This window comes from Chlamydotis macqueenii, chromosome 1 (assembly GCF_036417535.1).
Source record: "Chlamydotis macqueenii isolate bChlMac1 chromosome 1, bChlMac1.mat, whole genome shotgun sequence".
NCBI classification, from domain to species: Eukaryota; Metazoa; Chordata; class Aves; order Otidiformes; family Otididae; genus Chlamydotis; species Chlamydotis macqueenii.
Genome location: NC_141556.1, coordinates 188,949,617 through 188,967,824, shown reverse-complemented (window position 1 = coordinate 188,967,824; position 18,208 = coordinate 188,949,617). Strand labels below are relative to the sequence as shown.

The 18,208-nt window shown below is 35.4% G+C and overlaps 1 protein-coding gene across 12 annotated transcripts in view; it reads right to left on the bottom strand.

Moving 5' to 3' along the window:
* Window positions 1–1,603: 1,603 nt before the first annotated feature.
* The window catches only part of POSTN (periostin), a 39,841-nt gene continuing 23,236 nt past the window's right edge, over window positions 1,604–18,208 (bottom strand). Inside the window, exons 13-24 of one of the 12 annotated variants that reach the window (XM_086771930.1) lie at window positions 17,629–17,759; window positions 17,355–17,457; window positions 16,907–16,974; window positions 16,302–16,347; window positions 14,086–14,133; window positions 10,615–10,710; window positions 9,914–10,003; window positions 8,221–8,298; window positions 7,752–7,832; window positions 5,566–5,652; window positions 3,433–3,474; window positions 1,604–2,887 (exon numbers count right to left, since the gene is read on the bottom strand). In XM_086771930.1, the coding sequence (XP_086628056.1) occupies window positions 2,847–2,887; window positions 3,433–3,474; window positions 5,566–5,652; window positions 7,752–7,832; window positions 8,221–8,298; window positions 9,914–10,003; window positions 10,615–10,710; window positions 14,086–14,133; window positions 16,302–16,347; window positions 16,907–16,974; window positions 17,355–17,457; window positions 17,629–17,759 (911 nt within the window). In that variant the 3' untranslated portion in view covers window positions 1,604–2,846. The remainder of the gene's footprint in view (window positions 2,888–3,432; window positions 3,475–5,565; window positions 5,653–7,751; window positions 7,833–8,220; window positions 8,299–9,913; window positions 10,004–10,614; window positions 10,711–14,085; window positions 14,134–16,301; window positions 16,348–16,906; window positions 16,975–17,354; window positions 17,458–17,628; window positions 17,760–18,208) is intronic. The other 11 variants (XM_086771932.1, XM_010129869.2, XM_086771931.1 and 8 more) reach the window with 11 other exon arrangements.

Sequence of the window (18,208 nt, the reverse complement as noted above, 5' to 3'; positions counted from 1 at the left end):
CTGTCAAAGTCCCTCTGAATGGCATCTCTTCGCAATTCTTTGAGTGTGGCCATCCAGCCAATTCCTTATTGACTGACTGGTCAATCCATTGAGTCAGTGTCTCTCCAACACTCCAGTAAGAGGACCCATCCCACCATGTCTCTGTGATGTCAATAAGATCATAGCCCTGCAGGTGTGCGCACATCTCTAACTCCTCTTGTTTATTCGAACTAAGAGGTCAAATTAAAGGGCAAGAAGGAAAGGCATAAGAAGGGGCAGGAAGGATGGGTATGCTGGGAAGAGTATAGGGATGCTGCCTGGTTGTGTAGGGATGGGGTCAGGAAGGCCAAGGCACGGATGGACCTGAACTTGCCAAGGGATACAATGAATAATAAGAAAGGCTTGTACAGGTATGTCAGCCAGAAAAGAAGGTCAAAGAAATTGTACTCCCCTGATGAGCAAGATTGGCAAACTGGTATCAACAGACAAGGAGAAAGCTGAAGTATTCAACAACTATTTTTGCCTCAGTTGTCACTGGCAATCTCTCTTCCCACATATTTCAAGTGGATGGACTGCAAGATGGGGACCTCCCATTGCAAGAGAAGATCAGGTTTGTGACCATGTGAGGAATCTGAATATACATAAGTCTATGGGACTTGATAAGATGCATCCCAGAGTCCTGAGGGAACTGGCCGGTGGCCATCATATTTGAGAAGTTGTGGCAGTCTGGTGAGGTTCCATTTGACTGGAAAAAGGGAAACATTGCACCCATTTTTAAAAAGAGTAGAGTGAAGGCACCTTTGTGCCTGGCAAGATGATGGAACAGATTCTCCTAGAAGCTATGAGACCTTATTGTGGCCTCTCAGTACTTAAAGGGGGCTTATAAGAAAGATGGGGACAGATTTTTTAGTAGGATCTGTAGTGATAGGATAAGGGGTAATGGTTTTAAACTAAAATAGGGTGGATTTACATTAGACATAAGGAAGAAATTTTTTACAATGAGGGTGGTGAAACACTGGAACAGGCTGCCCAGAGAGGTGATAGATGCCCCATCCTTGCAAACATTCAAGGCCAGGTTGGACAGGGCTCTGAGCAACCTGGTCTAGTTGGAGATGTCCCTGCTTATTGCATGGGGATTGGACCAGATGACCTTTAAAGGTTCCTTCCAACTCACACTGTTCTATGATTTATCTGTCAGTTCTTGACCCATTCCATTTTCTTCCCCATCTCTTACTTTTTTTTTTTTTTGGCAGAGGAGAGCACAGACACATTCCTCCCCTGACATAATTACCATCCTTTAAAAATCTTACTTGACTGACAGTTTATGGTGGCACAGCAGCGAAGAAAGCAGATTATACTTAATGATTTAATGACCGTCAAAGGCTCTGGGGAGAGGTGACAGGTTCCGTTCACCCTCTAGACAGTCCTAAGAGCTCTCATTCTTATTTAATTTTGTTTAAGGAGTACATGCTCTTTAAGTGCATTAGCACGTGCTAAGTGAGATGGGGAAGCATCAGCTTTCTTCTGTTAAAGTATGTATTTTATCTAAAAAATACACTAAAAGCTTAAGAATATATAAAATTTGCTTTACCACTAAAAAAAAAAATTCACAAATGAAAACAAGCACAGTTCAGCCAAATTCTTTATTGAGTATTTGTTTCAAAACAGAGGTATAAAAGCACATTAGATAACTCCTCTGAAACTTTGGTCTGCAGAATTAAGGCACTTTAAACATGTTTTTTCTTACTCCATGAGTAATTGTTTTCCAACTTTTCTTAATGAAGGCAAACAACTTTTATGAGTATAAAACTAGAGTTATAAAATTGACATAATTTACAGAGAACTCCACATTAGTAGCAGACATTAGCAAAGCATGTTTTGATACAAAAGCTTTCAGATCTAGCCTAATTTTTTAAAACCTTTTTCCATTCCGAGTTAATTGTTTGCATGCATTTTGTTTATCTCTTTTATAATCCACTTTAGTAATCAAAAGACACAATTAGGGAAAAGTGGGAAAACACTTAAGAATCTCAGTATATGTGTTGGTACAGGATTCCTTTAAGCAGGATGATTTTTCTTTTAAATTAAGAAGTCAACATGATCTCAAAGATGTTTCAAGAAGCTCATAATGTTTGCTTTTTTTTCTTTTTAAGAGCTTCTAATAGCCATGTTACCAGAAGGAATTTGGATATGCAGTGTAGAACAAAAAAAAAAAAAAGATGATACATTTAATATAAAGCATACTGTTCATTTAGAAAAGGTAATGTTATTGATGTCATTATGACATTAAACACATGGTGAGTTTGACTTATAAAAAGCATACAAATACTACTGAGCCAAAAGTGCTACGTTAACATCTCATATTTCCTTAGATTACTCTAAAAGTCACCTGAAGTTATTTTTTCTCTAGAAATGATCTAATTCCATCTATATTTCTTATTGAGTGGAAATAACAATAATAAAAAAAATACATTCTGTATTGTTCCCTGCTCTTTTTGAATCCAATCTTGCAAACACTAGCCAGCATAAGAAGGAATGCTGCTTCTACAGAGGCTGGTGACCTTCAGCACTTCCAGGATCCCACCCTGCATAGCGCTTACTATGAAGAGCAGTTAAAGCACCCTAAATAGACTACTCTTCCTAGTGAGCACTATGCTAGCAGTGAGTATCTGCAGCTTCACATCTTTTTGTGGATTCATGGTTCAGTTTACATTATGCTATTAAAAAAACCCATCATTTTCTAATGTTCTTGGGTTTTTTTTGCTTGTTTTTTTTTTAAAAAAAAAAACAACCAAAAAACAGTTTCTATTCCTCTCAAAGACCATGGTGTTAACTTGTAATTCTGTGGATTCTATCTTGGAAACCTTTTAGTGATTAGCTAGTCTTGTCCTCCTTCTTGCTGCTCCTCCTGGGAAAGATGGAAAATAAAACATAGTTATTTTCTGTAATTATATTTAATTACACTATATACTGTATTTCCTTCTGAAACAGACATGTGAAGAGGAAAGATGAAGCCTGATGCTGTATCTTTCACTGCTGTGCTGGCAGCTAGGAAATTGCAATGATCTCTCAGCTTCTTAATTCATGAAAATAATGTAGAATCAGCGAGTTACAAATCCCGTGGTGGGGAATCCCAGTGTCATTTTCACTGTGTCAGACTGCAGAGCCTGATCTTACTTTGATGCCTTTATTCTAATCTAGAACACTGTTTGACCAAAGAACATGATCTAAGTTATTTTCAGGTACAAACATATATAACAAAAAAAAAATCTGGAAACCCAGGAATTAACAATACCAAGCTTTGTTAAAATTTATTTTCTTGAAAGTATAAATGCAACATTTTGCTTTCAAACTCTGTTTTCTTAAGGATACTTTTTCACTCCTGATTTTCAACATAACTGAGACTACTATTTCGTATATGTTATAATGTTTAAATATATGTTCTGCTTTTACCTTGTGTCCTCCTAGTTGATTGTACTTTCCGTACAGGTGCTTCTAGAAAACAGAAATGTTGCAATCAGAAGTTATTTGTAAAAGCCTTTGAATTAAAACTCATTAGAAGTGTTGGAGACCCGTTGCTGACTTGTGAAGTCTGTTCTTTAAGTTTTTCAGCAATTTAAGGATTTTGTCCCATTAGCATGTGACTTGATCACCTGTAACATGAATTCTTATAATACAATTCATACATTTCTGTCATGTGCAGTCATCTATCAAATCTTACAAACATTTCAAAAGTATTTTTACATTTTAACAGTATGAATTAATTCATTATTCACACTGATCTCCTACAGTGAGGTTACATGATGTAGGCAGGCACCAGGACATTTTGTCCATGCTCTTCACTCAGCAAACACCATCTGACACTGTCAGCAATATAAAAGTTCAGGTTAATATACAGCCCAGAACTTAGTCTCAGCTTTTGGCAGAGGATATGCAGGTCTCCTATACAGACCTTACTTCAGGAATTTTTTAAAACTTATATGCTTGAAACTCAACCATCATAAGATGTTGGCCGCATTTCCAGCTGTGTTTGGGGCTTGATGTGTAACTGCATTGTGAGTCCACAGTATCATTCCACTTTGAGAGTTCAGTTAATTTTCTCAGAGACTTCTGCTTTAATAGAGTAGAGCAAGGGCTATTGAATAGATGCCACTCTCATTAGCAGATATATCTGACTCAGTGAAACTACAGACACTTTTTCATCTTTCTCATCAAACCTTGAGATTTTTTTAAAACAGATTTCTCTTCATTGGGAAGAAAAACATTTCACAAGCATAAGAGAGAATTCTTCTGTTACTGTCACAGAAATGTTACTGTGGTATTTTTCCTTCTTTATAACCACAAAGTACTTGCATCTTTGCTTAACCAGCCACAGTCCGTTGCCTTCTCATCCTGAGGTACAGGCTATATAAATGCATAAACTTGAGATACAAGCTTTACCTCATTACAGCTGAGGCTAAACATTGGGTATTTGCACACACGAAAGGAACTTTCAAGCTGTGCACTGCCGTGACAAGGATAGAACATGGTCCATCCAAAGTATGCTTTTCATGCTTATATGCTGTCTGTACAATTATACTTTCAGGCAAACTTCATGGTCAAAGATCACACATATTTGTCATATTCAGGCAATAGTTGACTTCCCTGCATGCCTTCTACTACTCAACTTTGAAGTTATACAAACACTATGGTATATGTTCAGTATTTAGCATAAACTTAAAAATTTAAAAAGTAGAAATATATTTATTTAACATAATTTTCCACAAGCCATAGTATTTTTTGTTTATTATTTCGTTAAAAAGCTCACAAAATAACTTATTCTACATTATTAGAATTAGAATTGAAAAAGGACATACATACAAATGCAAATAAATAAAAAAAACCCCAAACATCTAAATAATTTATTTCTTAACTTTGAATGAAGATCATTTAAAAAATTATTGTTAAACTTGAAGAACAAAATCCTGGTATAAAGCCAGGCTGAATTGCATTTGGCTTCTTTCATTTTGGACCTCACCATTCAGCTTTTTCAAGTCCAAGAGCTTCCTTATTTAGTAACAGGGTAAGAGCAGAGAAATTCCAAGATCCTGTGAGATATTTACTCATCCTCAGATGTTATATTCCTTTCACCTTACCCAATCCCCCCTCGCCAAGTTTAGAACCCCTCACATCAACAGATCACATTAACACTGACAAGAAATAACTCAAGTTAAAAACAACTCACGTGGTCTTCTTCTGGATATGCTGCTTAGAGAAAAGGCAATTCTTACGGTGCATGTTTCTTCAAATGTTTTACCTAAACTTTGTAGTCGACATTTCCTCATCTACTACGCCTGCCAAATCTTTTAGTTACTTCTAGCCACAAGATAAGCCTCAACATTTTTTTCTGCAATGTCAATGAAAGAATTCTTTTCCAAAACAGCTGTAAAACTCTTCTTTTCCAAAGAAGAATTCTTTTCCAAAACAGCTAAAATACTGGCTTCAGACCGAAGTAATTTTTGTGAATAGATACTACAAAACCCCACCTGGAATGATCACTTCAGACAAAGCAGGTCTTAGTGATACTGGATTTATAGACAAACTAACCTTCCAGATGGACTTTCTTGATTTCTCTCTCGATAATCTGTGGCTCTCCCTCAATTACTTTAGTAACCTTGGTGTACTCTGTTCCAGCTACAATAAGTATCAAAAACAAATGAGTTAAATCTGGCACAGCATTTTTCCATATCCAAGGAGCCTTCAGTGGAAACAATGTCATTTTGGGGATGTAGGCCTATGAAGGCCACCATGTTATCCATACGGTAAGGTCCTGCTGATTTCCTTGGCCCTGCCATAGGTAATTCCTTCTCTAGGGCTGAGAGTAATTGATTGCAATCTTGGCTTGAAGTCTTGTTTCAGCAAAGATTGCCAGTGCTGGATATTGTATGAGTAGAATTGTAGCCCGTATGAAATAATTCTTTTACTTTAGACAGTGGGAATATATCTGTTTGTGACTGGACTCGCCTTTAAATGCCTAGGAAATTTTCAGTAAAACACAAATAATTTGATGTAGACAAGAGGGCCATAAAGCATTGTCACCATTATCACCAACAGCCATAAAGCAGTGTTTGTATATGCTTTTATTGGCTAAACATATGGTAAGGTATTATCATGGCAGCCAAGGGTAGCTGACTGGATAAACCATGGAAAAGATAGAGAAAAATCAAATTAAAACAAGAGGTAAATCTGCCTATTTGGTCCATTCTGTAAAGCAGGATGCTTATGCAAACTAAAATATAATAGCAAGGAAAAATAGCAAGAATTCAAGAGACAATATCTCTTTTCCACATTTACTACGCAGAATCTATTTATCTCTTTTTCATACACCTATAGGATCACTGCTAGCTGTATATCTACAGATTAATTCTATTTAATTGTAGACCTCTGTAACTGAAGATGAATACAATTACAATTGTAATTGTTAGGTTCTGGCATCAGAGCTGCTACCAGAATTTTGAACAGTTCTACAGATAAAGTTTGCACCTGCTTTTTATTGCCTGGTTGACACCAATAGAACATAGTCCAGTATATGGAGGGATTTTCTTGTTATAATTTATTTCATTTTTAATGTTGTTTAAAATATTCAACACTGAAATCCTGGCTTAGATCTGTAAAACTAAGATTTAGATCTTTAAAACGGAAGAGAGGAATACAGTCAACGGTATTCATAGCCATATCTTGCCTTTTCACTAAGACTAGCTGTATTATTGACTAGTATGGTTTTGTTCAGTGGAAAACTGTTTTCTATACTGTTCAGCCATCACTACATTTTTTACTTAAGAGAAGTTTAAGTCACTTCCACAGAACAGTGCTTTTGAAGGACTATAAGATTTTGTTCAGTGAACATACAGTTGGCTGTGAGCTACTTCACTGATATTGAAGTTTGTGACTTACTATAAAGCAAACATAAAATGAAGTTGATTAATTTAATTTATGCCAGGAGAAATATCCATAGATGTTTTTGAGCTTCTGACTCAGGTTTCCACTAACATTTACTAAAAACATAACGCTTGAATTCTCTTTTTTATTCTCCATTGCTATTATAGATAGTTTTTCTAATCTACATTAAGCAGAGAACATTCCAAATTCATAGATAAAGATTAATTTCATAAGCACAAGTTCTTTTACCAGTTTTCTACAGCTACTAGTTATATATTGCCAAAACTGTTAGAATTAAGAGAGCAAGAAGGAAAGAAAACCATTCCTTGGAATGCTATATTTGAAGAGAATTAAAGTTAATGCATTGATACCCATCACCTGTAAGCACTGAAAAGAGGATGCTAAACATGCCTTTAATTATTAACTTGAGGGCAATGAATATTCATTTCTCAAGAACTTGATAAGTAAGTTTAATTTGGTGTATTACAATACTTTCCACTTTGTACATGTTTTTCACAGATTTAAATTTGCTGAAAAAAAAAAGGTTCACAGCTAATGGAATAAATCTTCATTGCTCCCCTGAGTTTTATTTAAATAACTTTTTAAAGACTGAAAAAATAACATTTTTTTTTTCATGATCAGTATCATAAGAAAATTGATTACTCAAATTTTGATGCTTATTTCAGATTTCAGAGACATCTGGCACTTCGTATATGGCATTCTGGGTTTTTTTTTCACATTAAAATTACATCTCCACTAGGTCAGTCTTTAAAATGTTGAGATCAGCATATCCGAGAGGGGTTTCAGTTATCATAACCTGTTGCAGAAAGGTTAGTTATAATACACTGAATTACCTCCCTGCAGAAGCCTTTTGATTTCTTCATCTTCAAGTAACTGACCATCACCTTCAATAAATTTGGTCACCTTGGTAACCTCTGATAGGATACAGGTTATCGCAAAAAATTGATTTACAGAAAACATTTGACAATCTTAAGACAGCATATTACTGAATTAATCCTGTTATAGCATTTTGTTGAGTTACAAAATTCATATTAAATTCCATGTAAACACTGAATACACCATATTGCATGACAAACATAGCATACTATATACTAGATTCAGGCAGTCCCAGCTCTGGAGCTGACTGAAATGTGAAGATCATGGACTCAAACCAGAACATTAGACTTTGACATGTTTCAGTTTCTGAGGTTTAATTTCTGGATATGTTTTTGCAGTATGAGCACTTTCGCTGAAAACACAGAGTATCCATTCAGTAACTACTTTTTTTTTTTTAAAGGAAGGAAATAAAACAAGGATACTAACCTTCTTCAAGCAGTTTCTTTAACTTTTCTTCATTGTCTGAACCACCTGCAGTAATTCTGGTATATTTTATTTCAGGACCTTGAAAAAAAAGATGTGTAAGACAGTGACTTTAACCAGATATAATAAGTTTATATTTTAAGTCATTTTTTCCTATTTGACACTTAGGATGTTGCCATGGCTAACATGCTTTAATGTTTTATGATCATTTTATCTTTCCGTGTGTCCCAAATTAAACTGAAAGAGCGTTCCAAATGGTATTTAAAGCTATTTGGGAAAGCACTTAGACAAACTTAACATACTTACAGTAAATATCTGCTCACATTCTTAAAGTAAGACACAGTTTTAAACCCTCTGTTGTATTAGGTCATAGATCAGATATTTCCTAAGTGCAAAAAGAGTCTGGATCCACTGTACTGTTAGTAGACATTGTTGCTTTTATTACTGCCATGAATCATTCGAGAGCTTAACATTCAAGATTCTTTATCAGTTCCTACTACAGATGGAAGAGGAGGAAATATCAGGTCTGAAACACTGGCATTGTACATTATATTGACAATTTAATATGAGATATTAGTGAAACTTGAATTTGAGAAATTAGACATTGATCTTTTGTTTTCTACTCTAGAAATGTGGTGTTGAAAAATAGTACCAGGTTTGTTCAGAAACCATTCACGTTTTTCATTTGGTTATTTTTACTACAGTAAGTAGTTGTATAACTTGAGTCTGATTCTTTGTTTCTCTCTTGCTTGGATGACTTCTTAAATTGAATGTTAAGATTTTCTAAATAAACTGAATATTAAGACTTTCTGCTAAGTCAATATGTTCCTATAACACTGTATTTCCCTTACAACTGCTCTAGCAGACAAAACTTTAATGGCAGCATTCAAACTGATATTTAACCAACAGGAACACAGTGCGTTAGCAGAGAATTTGTAACTGCTTAAATATGCCTCACTCCACTTTTCAATTTCTGTGACGTTTCTAGGATTCTTTAAAAATATCTCTGTAGCAGGTCAAATGTAATTTAAGTTGGTCAAAGAATTTGAAAGTTACTGTGGGAGAAGATGAAGGGACACAGATGCACATTAATTTTATCTTGTATTAGGTAAATACAGATGTCTAACTTGTGGATGTCAGGTCAATCTGGGCCCCTCCTTACAGAGAAATAGAGTTCTTTTTCTGAAATGAATGACAAGGGAGCCTGGGATGACATGCAAAAGTAAATATTTACACACTGAAGGTCTATCTTTGGTCAAATGATCCTACCTGGAGAAATATAACTCAAAAGTTCACCAAAAAAAAAAAAAAAAAAAAAAAGGCTCCTTTCTAAAGCAAGCCAGACAAAAAAAAAAAAAAAAAAAAACCAACATAATAAAAGCAGTTTCATCCTGAAATGCTAATAAGAAACTTCCAAAAGCAGGCACTTCACAAACAGATTTAAAAAAAAAAAAAAAAGGAGAAAAGACAAGTTTTCATTATTTTGCATGCTGTTAAAATATTGATGCCATTTCTGTATATGTGTGTGTTTAGCACACACAGCCAGAATTTCAGCAATACATATGCACTGGGAAGCATTAGGGAAAATTAATCTCTCCAGGAAATGCAGTTTAGGCATTAGGACAGAACGTAAGATGTGTAACTTTTGTATGTAATGCTGAGCTTCACTAAGTATGAATAGCTCAGCATAGTTTACCTTGAATAATTCTTTCTTCTGTTACTTTTTTCTCTGTCACTTCCACAGGTCGCCCATCAATGATTTTGGTGTATGTTTTAATTATTGGTTCTACAAGGATTTTTAAATTGAAAATGTTAATCAAGTGATGAACATTGTTACAAGTGCTGGTTTTGAGATGCTGAAATTTACTGAAGCACACAAGGAAACACCACAGTGTATTTTACAAAAATTAAAAATGTTCAGAGGAGACAGAAACTAAGTTTTCTCCAAATTTAGGATGGCCACATGCTGTTTTTCCTTTAAAAACATCCTAAATATGAACTTCTCAATGCCCCTAGCAAAGCAGAAGGCAAAATTTACCTCTCTGTCTGATAAAATTGCCTATCAGAGAATTACGTACTGCATTTTTAATTGCAGGACAACAATCAGAAAATAATTCCTAACTGAGACAGATGTTATGTCAGCGTGCAGAGCATTTCTAATAGTCTCGACTGTAGCTATGGGACATAGCTAGGCAAAAAACTCAATTTTTTGAAATGCATGAGAAGTGAGAACGAAATAGTGCAATAAAATTACAACACTTCCAGAAGTTCTTGCTACAAATGGAACAGATCTCTAACATATCACATGAATCACCTACATAAAGTAGAAATTGACTGGGAATAGTAGATGTTTCAAATTTTAACTAATACAAATTGAGTTACTGAAAGCATACCAACCTCCATGAATCACTTTAGTTATTGTCTCCCCTTCCCTGACTATTTTGAACTCAGGTTCCCCTTCAATTAATTTAGTGAGCTGTGTGATAGACGGGTCTGTGACATAGGAAAAAAACAACACATTACAAATAGTCATAAAAATACTTATGGTATTCCACGGGGCTCAGATGAATCTAGCATTATCCCCCTACTCTAAATAAACTAGATTACTGTAATAAAGGTTTTTTTTTAATCTGAGAAGCCACTTGCAGCAATGCTGTACAATCTTACACTTTCTCCCATGCTATCTTAAATTTAGATCCCATTGCACACTTACTATTTACATTTTATTTTTTTTTTTCACTTTTGTGTATCTGGTATTTTTAACATCTGTTGACAAGTCTCAGGCAAAGAACCAGATCCTCAGCAGCTAAAAGGAAATATTCCTGTATATATATATCGATAGGAAGCCTACTCTGAGGCATTGCTGGAATCTTGCAGCTATTGCTCTGTTAGTGATCAGTGTGCAAACTATGGTGTGAAAGCTTAGAAAAGAGCTAGAGAGAAACACTTGTCATGTTATTTCTTAGTAACTGTACAGATATCCAAGAGGAAACCAGGTCTCTTACTCAGAATTCCCTTATATCCTTATATTGTTATGGGGTTTTTATTTGTTGGTTGGGGGGGATTTATTTGTTTTTCGGGGCAGGGGGTGTGTTTATTTGTTATTTTAGGGGTTTTATTTGGTGCTTTTTTTTTTTAAGCTACCAAAATTTGGCCAGTAGCCATCCAGATTAAATTAAAAAAACCAAACAAACATACTTCAGAGATCAACTGAAACAGTGGTAGGGATATTTGTCAACATTAATGGTTCTTTGAGTTGCATGGGAGAGGTCATCTTGATTTCAATGGCCAAAACAAACCTTTAAATCTTGTGCAATCCCTATGGACTATCCTGATCCAAATGTATCTCTGTCTGACAAGCCGGAGCAGCAGATACTAAATAAATTAGGAATGTACCATTGATGCAGTCAATTAACAGGAATACCACGGTTCTTCTGTAACAAGATATAGCAACATTTGCTTGAGTTGCTGTAACACACACTTCCCTTTTTCCCTATTCAGAGTTAGAAACTTAACACAGTCCATCTCTCTCACTTTCCTTAAAAAAAATCTCTTACATATATTTCTTGTGAATTTACGTAAAAGTCAATAGTGATTTGTTTTAAATTACTGATCAGGATTTAACAATAGCTTTTTAATATGTGTGGCTGGTGTTAATTGTTGAAAACAGTACAATTCAGGCTAACTAGTGTCCTTCAATAGTAATAAATCCAAGCATACCTTTTTGTTTGTGTTTGCAACAGAAGTGTAACTTAGACTTTGGAGATAAGTAATTAACTTATTTGCTGCAGGTGAGATGATATGATAGGATCATAATGATGCCCAGTTATTACAGAGTTCTATTAATCTAATCTGAATTTTAAATAGCTGAAAAACCTATAGCTTTTTAAAAATTATTTTCTAACAAGTCTGGTTGAAAAACTTTCATAAATATTTTAAAGAAGCAACCTCACAAGATTCATTCACTTGCATCTGTTCTAAATTTAGAGCTAAATTTAGAGGTGTTTTTGCATGTCAAGAATCCATTAAATACAAACATACTTTGATAAAAGTGATGAATATTAATGAAAACATGTCAAAGACATATTTATGAATGTTTATAAATACCTTTTTTTTTTTTTAGATTTCTAAATTACTGTACCTTCCTATGAGATTGATACAACAGATGTATGGAAAACAAAAGTTAAAACCATAGTTTGCTGTACTGCCTAGTCTAGGATCGATCCTTTGAATATTTAATCCATTAAGATTTGAGTTTCAGACAGATTTAACTCTTTAGATCCCTTTAACATATCTATGTACAAACAATAGAAGCACAACTCAAGTAAAAAACATCGAGACAGTAAAGGGCAGACATCAACCTCTAAACTTAGGGGAGGTGGTGGTGTATTTTTTTCTACTGAAATCTCCTTTCCATCATGATCTGTTAGAACTTTCTGACATATGTTGCAAAAATTAACCTGCAATTTTGCCAGCTTTTTTCTACAGACAGTTGTGGGCTTATATGGTTTTGATGGGAGCTCCAGCTAGCTACTGTTACTACTAGGAAGCTCAGAAGGGCCAGAATTGGCTTTATTGGGACTATTTCTGAATCATCAGCAGAAAGGCTGTGTTGGCCAGAGATCATTCCCTGGAGTGTGTCCCAAAGCAGAAACACTGTACTGGCAATGGAAAGAAGTAACTCTTCAATACTCACTAATAAAGTTGTTCTTTTTTGTCTCTCTAGTGGATAACACTTAGTTGTACATTTGATTATAGAAAAGCTCAGATATTTCATTTTTTCTTTAAAAGAGAGTTTTGTTTCATTTAACTTTCAAGTCCTAAACATCATATAAATCACCTACACTATTTGCCCTGTCTCTGGATTTAACACAGAAGAACAGGTACTTTCAGAGAGTGATTCCCCTTCATCATAGGAAGATTTCTAAAATATCTTGGATGAATTACCACATGGAATCATCTAGCCATTTATATTGCTCTGTGGATCTGATTTAATGATGGAGACTAGGCAACAAAGATCAGCCTGTATGCTAGGTGGTGTCTAATCCTAGGTAGGACAAAGCACAGACAAGCTGTTGAAAAAGCAAGCTCATGTCACTTCTGCTGCGAGGAAGTCCTCCCAGAAACAATGATTAAACAGTCTGGATAAAATTTTTGCAAGACATTTTTAACTGCCTTTCTCCTCAACTGAGCTCAACCAGATTCCCTTTGAGCATTTTTATATCAGTGAGAAACTGGATCTCTTTAGCAATATACTTGATCTAGTGAAACCAATGGGTGTTTTAATTAAGTTACGAATCATAAGTGGTTTTAACAGTCCCAGCCCCACTTTTTGTTCTCTTCAGTCCCACCACTAACCTTCAAGTCATGCTTTTGCCATGACGAATCGAAAAATAAAGTTTGGCTAACCATACTTTACAGGCAACTGACAGATATTGGTATTTAGAACTGACTGAAAACTATAGAAAATAGTACTGTTTTTTTTTTCCAAAGTTTAAGAAACAAATATACTTCACTTTTAAAAATAACTGCTTTAATGAAAAAAAAAAAGTTTTTGTTGAAAGAATAGTAATATTTGGGGCACTTAAAGGAAATTGTTTGAAAAAATATAATTTTAAAATATTATTTAAATGGACTTGGGAAAAGGACAACATTCATTCCAGGAGAACAACTGTGAAAATCTTTTTATACAAAATATTTCAGCCAGTTCTAATTGCAATATTTGTATCTTTGCTTTTTCAGCAAAGTGCTGAATGTTCTGGAGTTGTTATGCACAGAATGCATCCTGTTACATAAATATATACAATATATATTCTGTATATGTATATGAACATATACAGAAATATATATACTAAAGGCCTCTTTTACCTTCCTTTGTGATGATGGGCTGGACGTTGCTTTCAATTATGTTAATTTCTGAAAGTATAGAAAATGGGATATAAAGCACATTCCATCCTTACAGTTTCTTTATGGTAATGATCAGTTAGATTTGATCTGGTCATAAAGATGTGGATAAAATCAGAGATATTAATGGATGGAAAATGAACTCAAAAGGGTATAAAGTATGGATGTTTGTTCTAGTTATTAACTGGTGGTGTATACAAGTCATCTGCAGGAGGAGTCTGCTGGCATGCTATTTGCCTTTGTGCCTTATGAAACCCATAATAATGTATGGTACATCATAATAATGGCTCATAAAATTCCTTGCATAAAGATTTGCAAAATTTTTTTATGTATTAAATTTGAATCTTGTCTCTTTTCATTAGAGAGCTGACCTGGTAAACAGAAGAAACTGTCTGACATTCAGAACTATTCATACACTTGACAGAACATCACAGAGAGGACAACTGTGGTGCCCATGTGAGATCAAGTTGTCCCTTTATGCCTAAGCTAGATTCAAGTATTCATTGAACATCTCTGATAGATCGTTGGCTTGTATTCATTCACTGGTAGAGAAGTCTTCACTGGTAGAGGTCCCAGCCTTCCCATTCCCATATTCAACTAAATCAACAGTTACAACTTTATTGATGTCTGCCATTGACCTCCATTGCTTCAGTTTACAGGCATTGCTTCTTGTGCTACTTTCACTGGCCACAGGAGATAGAATCATAGTCATAGAATATCTGAAATTGGAAGAGACCCATAAGGATCATCAAGTTCAACACCCTGCTCCTCGCAGGACTATGTAAAACTAAACCACATGACTAAGAGAGTCATCCAGATGCTCCTTGAACTCTGATAGGCTTAGTGCCATGACTGCTTCCCTGTGAAGCCTGTTCCAGTGACAAACCACCCTCTCAGTGAAGAATGTTTTCCTAATATCCAGTCTGAACTTCCTCTGATGCAGCTTCATTCCCTCTCCTTATGTCCTATTGCTGGTCACCAGAGAGAGGAGATCAGCACCTGTCCCTCTGCTGCCCACCTTGAGGAAGTTGTAGACGGCAATGAGGGCACTCCTCAGCCTTCTCTTCTCCAAGCTGAACAAACCAAGTGACCTCAGTGGCTCCTCACAAATGTTGCCCTCAAGGCCTTTCACTACCTTGATTGCCCTCCCCTGGACACATTCTAATAGTTTGATGCCCTTATATTGAGGTGCCCAAAACAGCACATAGTACTTGAGGTGGGAACGCATCAGTGCAGTGCAGAGTGGGACAATCATCTCCCTCGACCAGCTAGCTGTGCTATGCTTGATGCACATTGGGACATAGTTGGTCCTTTTGGCTGCCACGGCTCACTGTTGACTCATATTCAACTTGTCATCAAGACAGATTATTACATTTTTTGTTCCAAGAGTCTTTTAACTTCATCATATCCTTTCTCAGTTTTCAAAAGCCTAATGTGATGTTCTCCATTTCTACTGAGAAATGTGGGTAGAATTCTATAGACATTTAATCATCTGTCTAAATCAATAGTATCTCACAAGCCAAAGCTTCAGCAGGATCTTTGTCTTCTAACAGTTTCCTTCAACAGGTTTTGCTTTATATGCAGAAACTAAATGCAAACTCTGAGAAAGGCTGCAAGAGAGAAAAAAAGTTTCCTTTTTTACGTTTACTCTCTAAAGAAAAAATGGTCAAAATAACTACCTCCCATATAAGCTTCATATTTGGACATATGGGAAATAGGTGGAACATCCTGTCCCTCTGGAAACATCTATGAAAAAGAAAGCATCTCAGTGCAGAGTTTGATCAATGATATATTTTGGAGAGTCAGTACAGTACAATGCTCTGTCTTGGAGAGAAAGGCAGTACAACTCTGCTATGCAACTGAGCACTGAACCTTGGCTAAAACCAGAAAATCAGTCTTTTCCACATGTATCCTGCCTATTCCGAAGAGTTTGACCAGCTTATTTCACCATTACTTTCCTGTCACAAATCTGGAAAGGGAAAAAAATATATACAGTAGCACAACGGCCAGAAACATTCTTCTTCAAGTCTTTCTCTTCCTGTGCTTCATTGGCACATCTTTCTTTCCGAGAAATTGCTTTCTTTTTGATTAAAAAAAAAAGATCTACAATTCAAGATTGGAACTGGCAACATTTTAAAAGCAATCTCAAACTCATCTGGAAGTATTTAAAATGAACTTACTGTAAAATGTCAGTGGAATCTCTTTGAAGGTACTGTCACGAACAAACTATAAAAACAGAAAAGTAATTTTAAAATACAAAGGAAAGAGCATTTGCCTTCAAGTTTCCTAATGAGCATGGTTAGGATTCACTGTTTCATTGATCTAAAAGTTCTATGCTATTTGCCTAGGTCCTCTCATTCATTGTAGAGGAGGATAGCTAAGATAGATAAAGATGCTTGTTTTTCTCCACAGGCTATTGAAGCTGGTGGGCTTAATGACAGAGTAATTTAGCCATTCAATACTTATTTCAAACAGGGATTGCCTCAAGGATTTAGAAGAGATTTACTTTGCTGGAGCAATAAAGTGTACCAAAGACCAGATTTGGGCCAGTTGACATTGGAATTATCCAAACGCAAACATTCTACAATTATTCGGTGTTGAAAAACATAAATTTTAACTGTCAAGTGCAGTGTATCATTCGTGAACACATTTGGGTACCTGGGAGCTATTAAGTTTGTTGCCGGTTGAAGAAACAGAGGGGCCAGGGAATCACTTATGAATTACGATGTATATGGTTTCACAGATCTTGCCAAAAAAGATGAAGGGATCATTATTTAAAGAGTACCTTAATTTGAATATACTTAATCAACTTCTTCAGGATTGTGAGCAACTGATCATTTCCAACAGGCAGATCTGAAAAAAAAGAAATAAGCATGTAAGAGGAAACATACTTCTGTGTTCATTTTACTTTAATTTACAGTGATCAGGAGATGTAATCACTCTCAAGCATTCACACAAGCATTTACTTGTACATAAACATTCTTCTATATTAGTGGAAAAGACAGCCTACGGCATCTTGTCTTTCATATACTTGACTTTCATAAAATTTCAAATAGTTGCTATGGTTTCAAGCAAGGATCTTCCATAAAATAAGCAGTGAGGTAAATTCCCTGTTTCTTACTCCACATAGGATTTTTTTCTTTAAAGGAATTACCTTTTTAAAGTTATTGCACTTACACAACATGTAAACAGATTCAGAAGAGTGTGTATGAATTCCATGAACTAATACTCACCTGCTGGATACAGGAGTTTATCAATAACATGAATGACACCATTGGTTGCCATGAGATCTGATTCTCTTGATTTCAGTTCATTAACCAGAAGAGTATCATTTACCTGGCAAAGGACAAAAAGAGAACACAAGTTATTAGAGACATTAAAAAACGATCTCCAATCCCTAATACAATATTCAGAGAAAAGCATCCCAATTTGTAATGTGGATAAACATGCAAAGTCAAATCCCTGTTACAAGGCTGTATCAGGGAGACTTCTTTTCCAGCACTTAACTATTTTCAAGTAGAGTTTCCCTCCTTGGATAGTTTTAAGAATGTTTGTCACACCAGGCTCAAAACCGCTTCCAATGAAAACTCCTTGTATCAAGTGGTAAAGGAGAATGTTCCTGAGAGCATTTTTGTCTCCTATTTAAAAAGAAAAGAAAAATAGGAGTAAAATTTAAATGGTAATGGATAGTTCTTTCTGGAAATTCTAAGGATTCACACAGGCTTGAGCCCAAGTTAAGCACAGTGTGAATGAAACTATCATGCACATGTACAATTTGGTTCTGTTAAAGCCATGATAAAGAGAAAAAAACCAAACATATGACAAAAAGGGACTCAGAATATAATCATAAAGATACTATGAGAACTCCTATACAAAAGAAGAGAAAAGTAGCCAGCATATTCCTATTTTTCTGTATTATTTTCTTTATTTGCTTGCACCTCTAATCAGAGCTTTTTGACCTTTTCCTAAATATGCTCCACAAACCATTTGCTAACAGAATAATTTGAAGACCACAAAACAGTCAGCAATACCAAATTTCACCAAGCTACTAGATAAACTCCAGCCTTAACACTGCTCCAACTAAAGG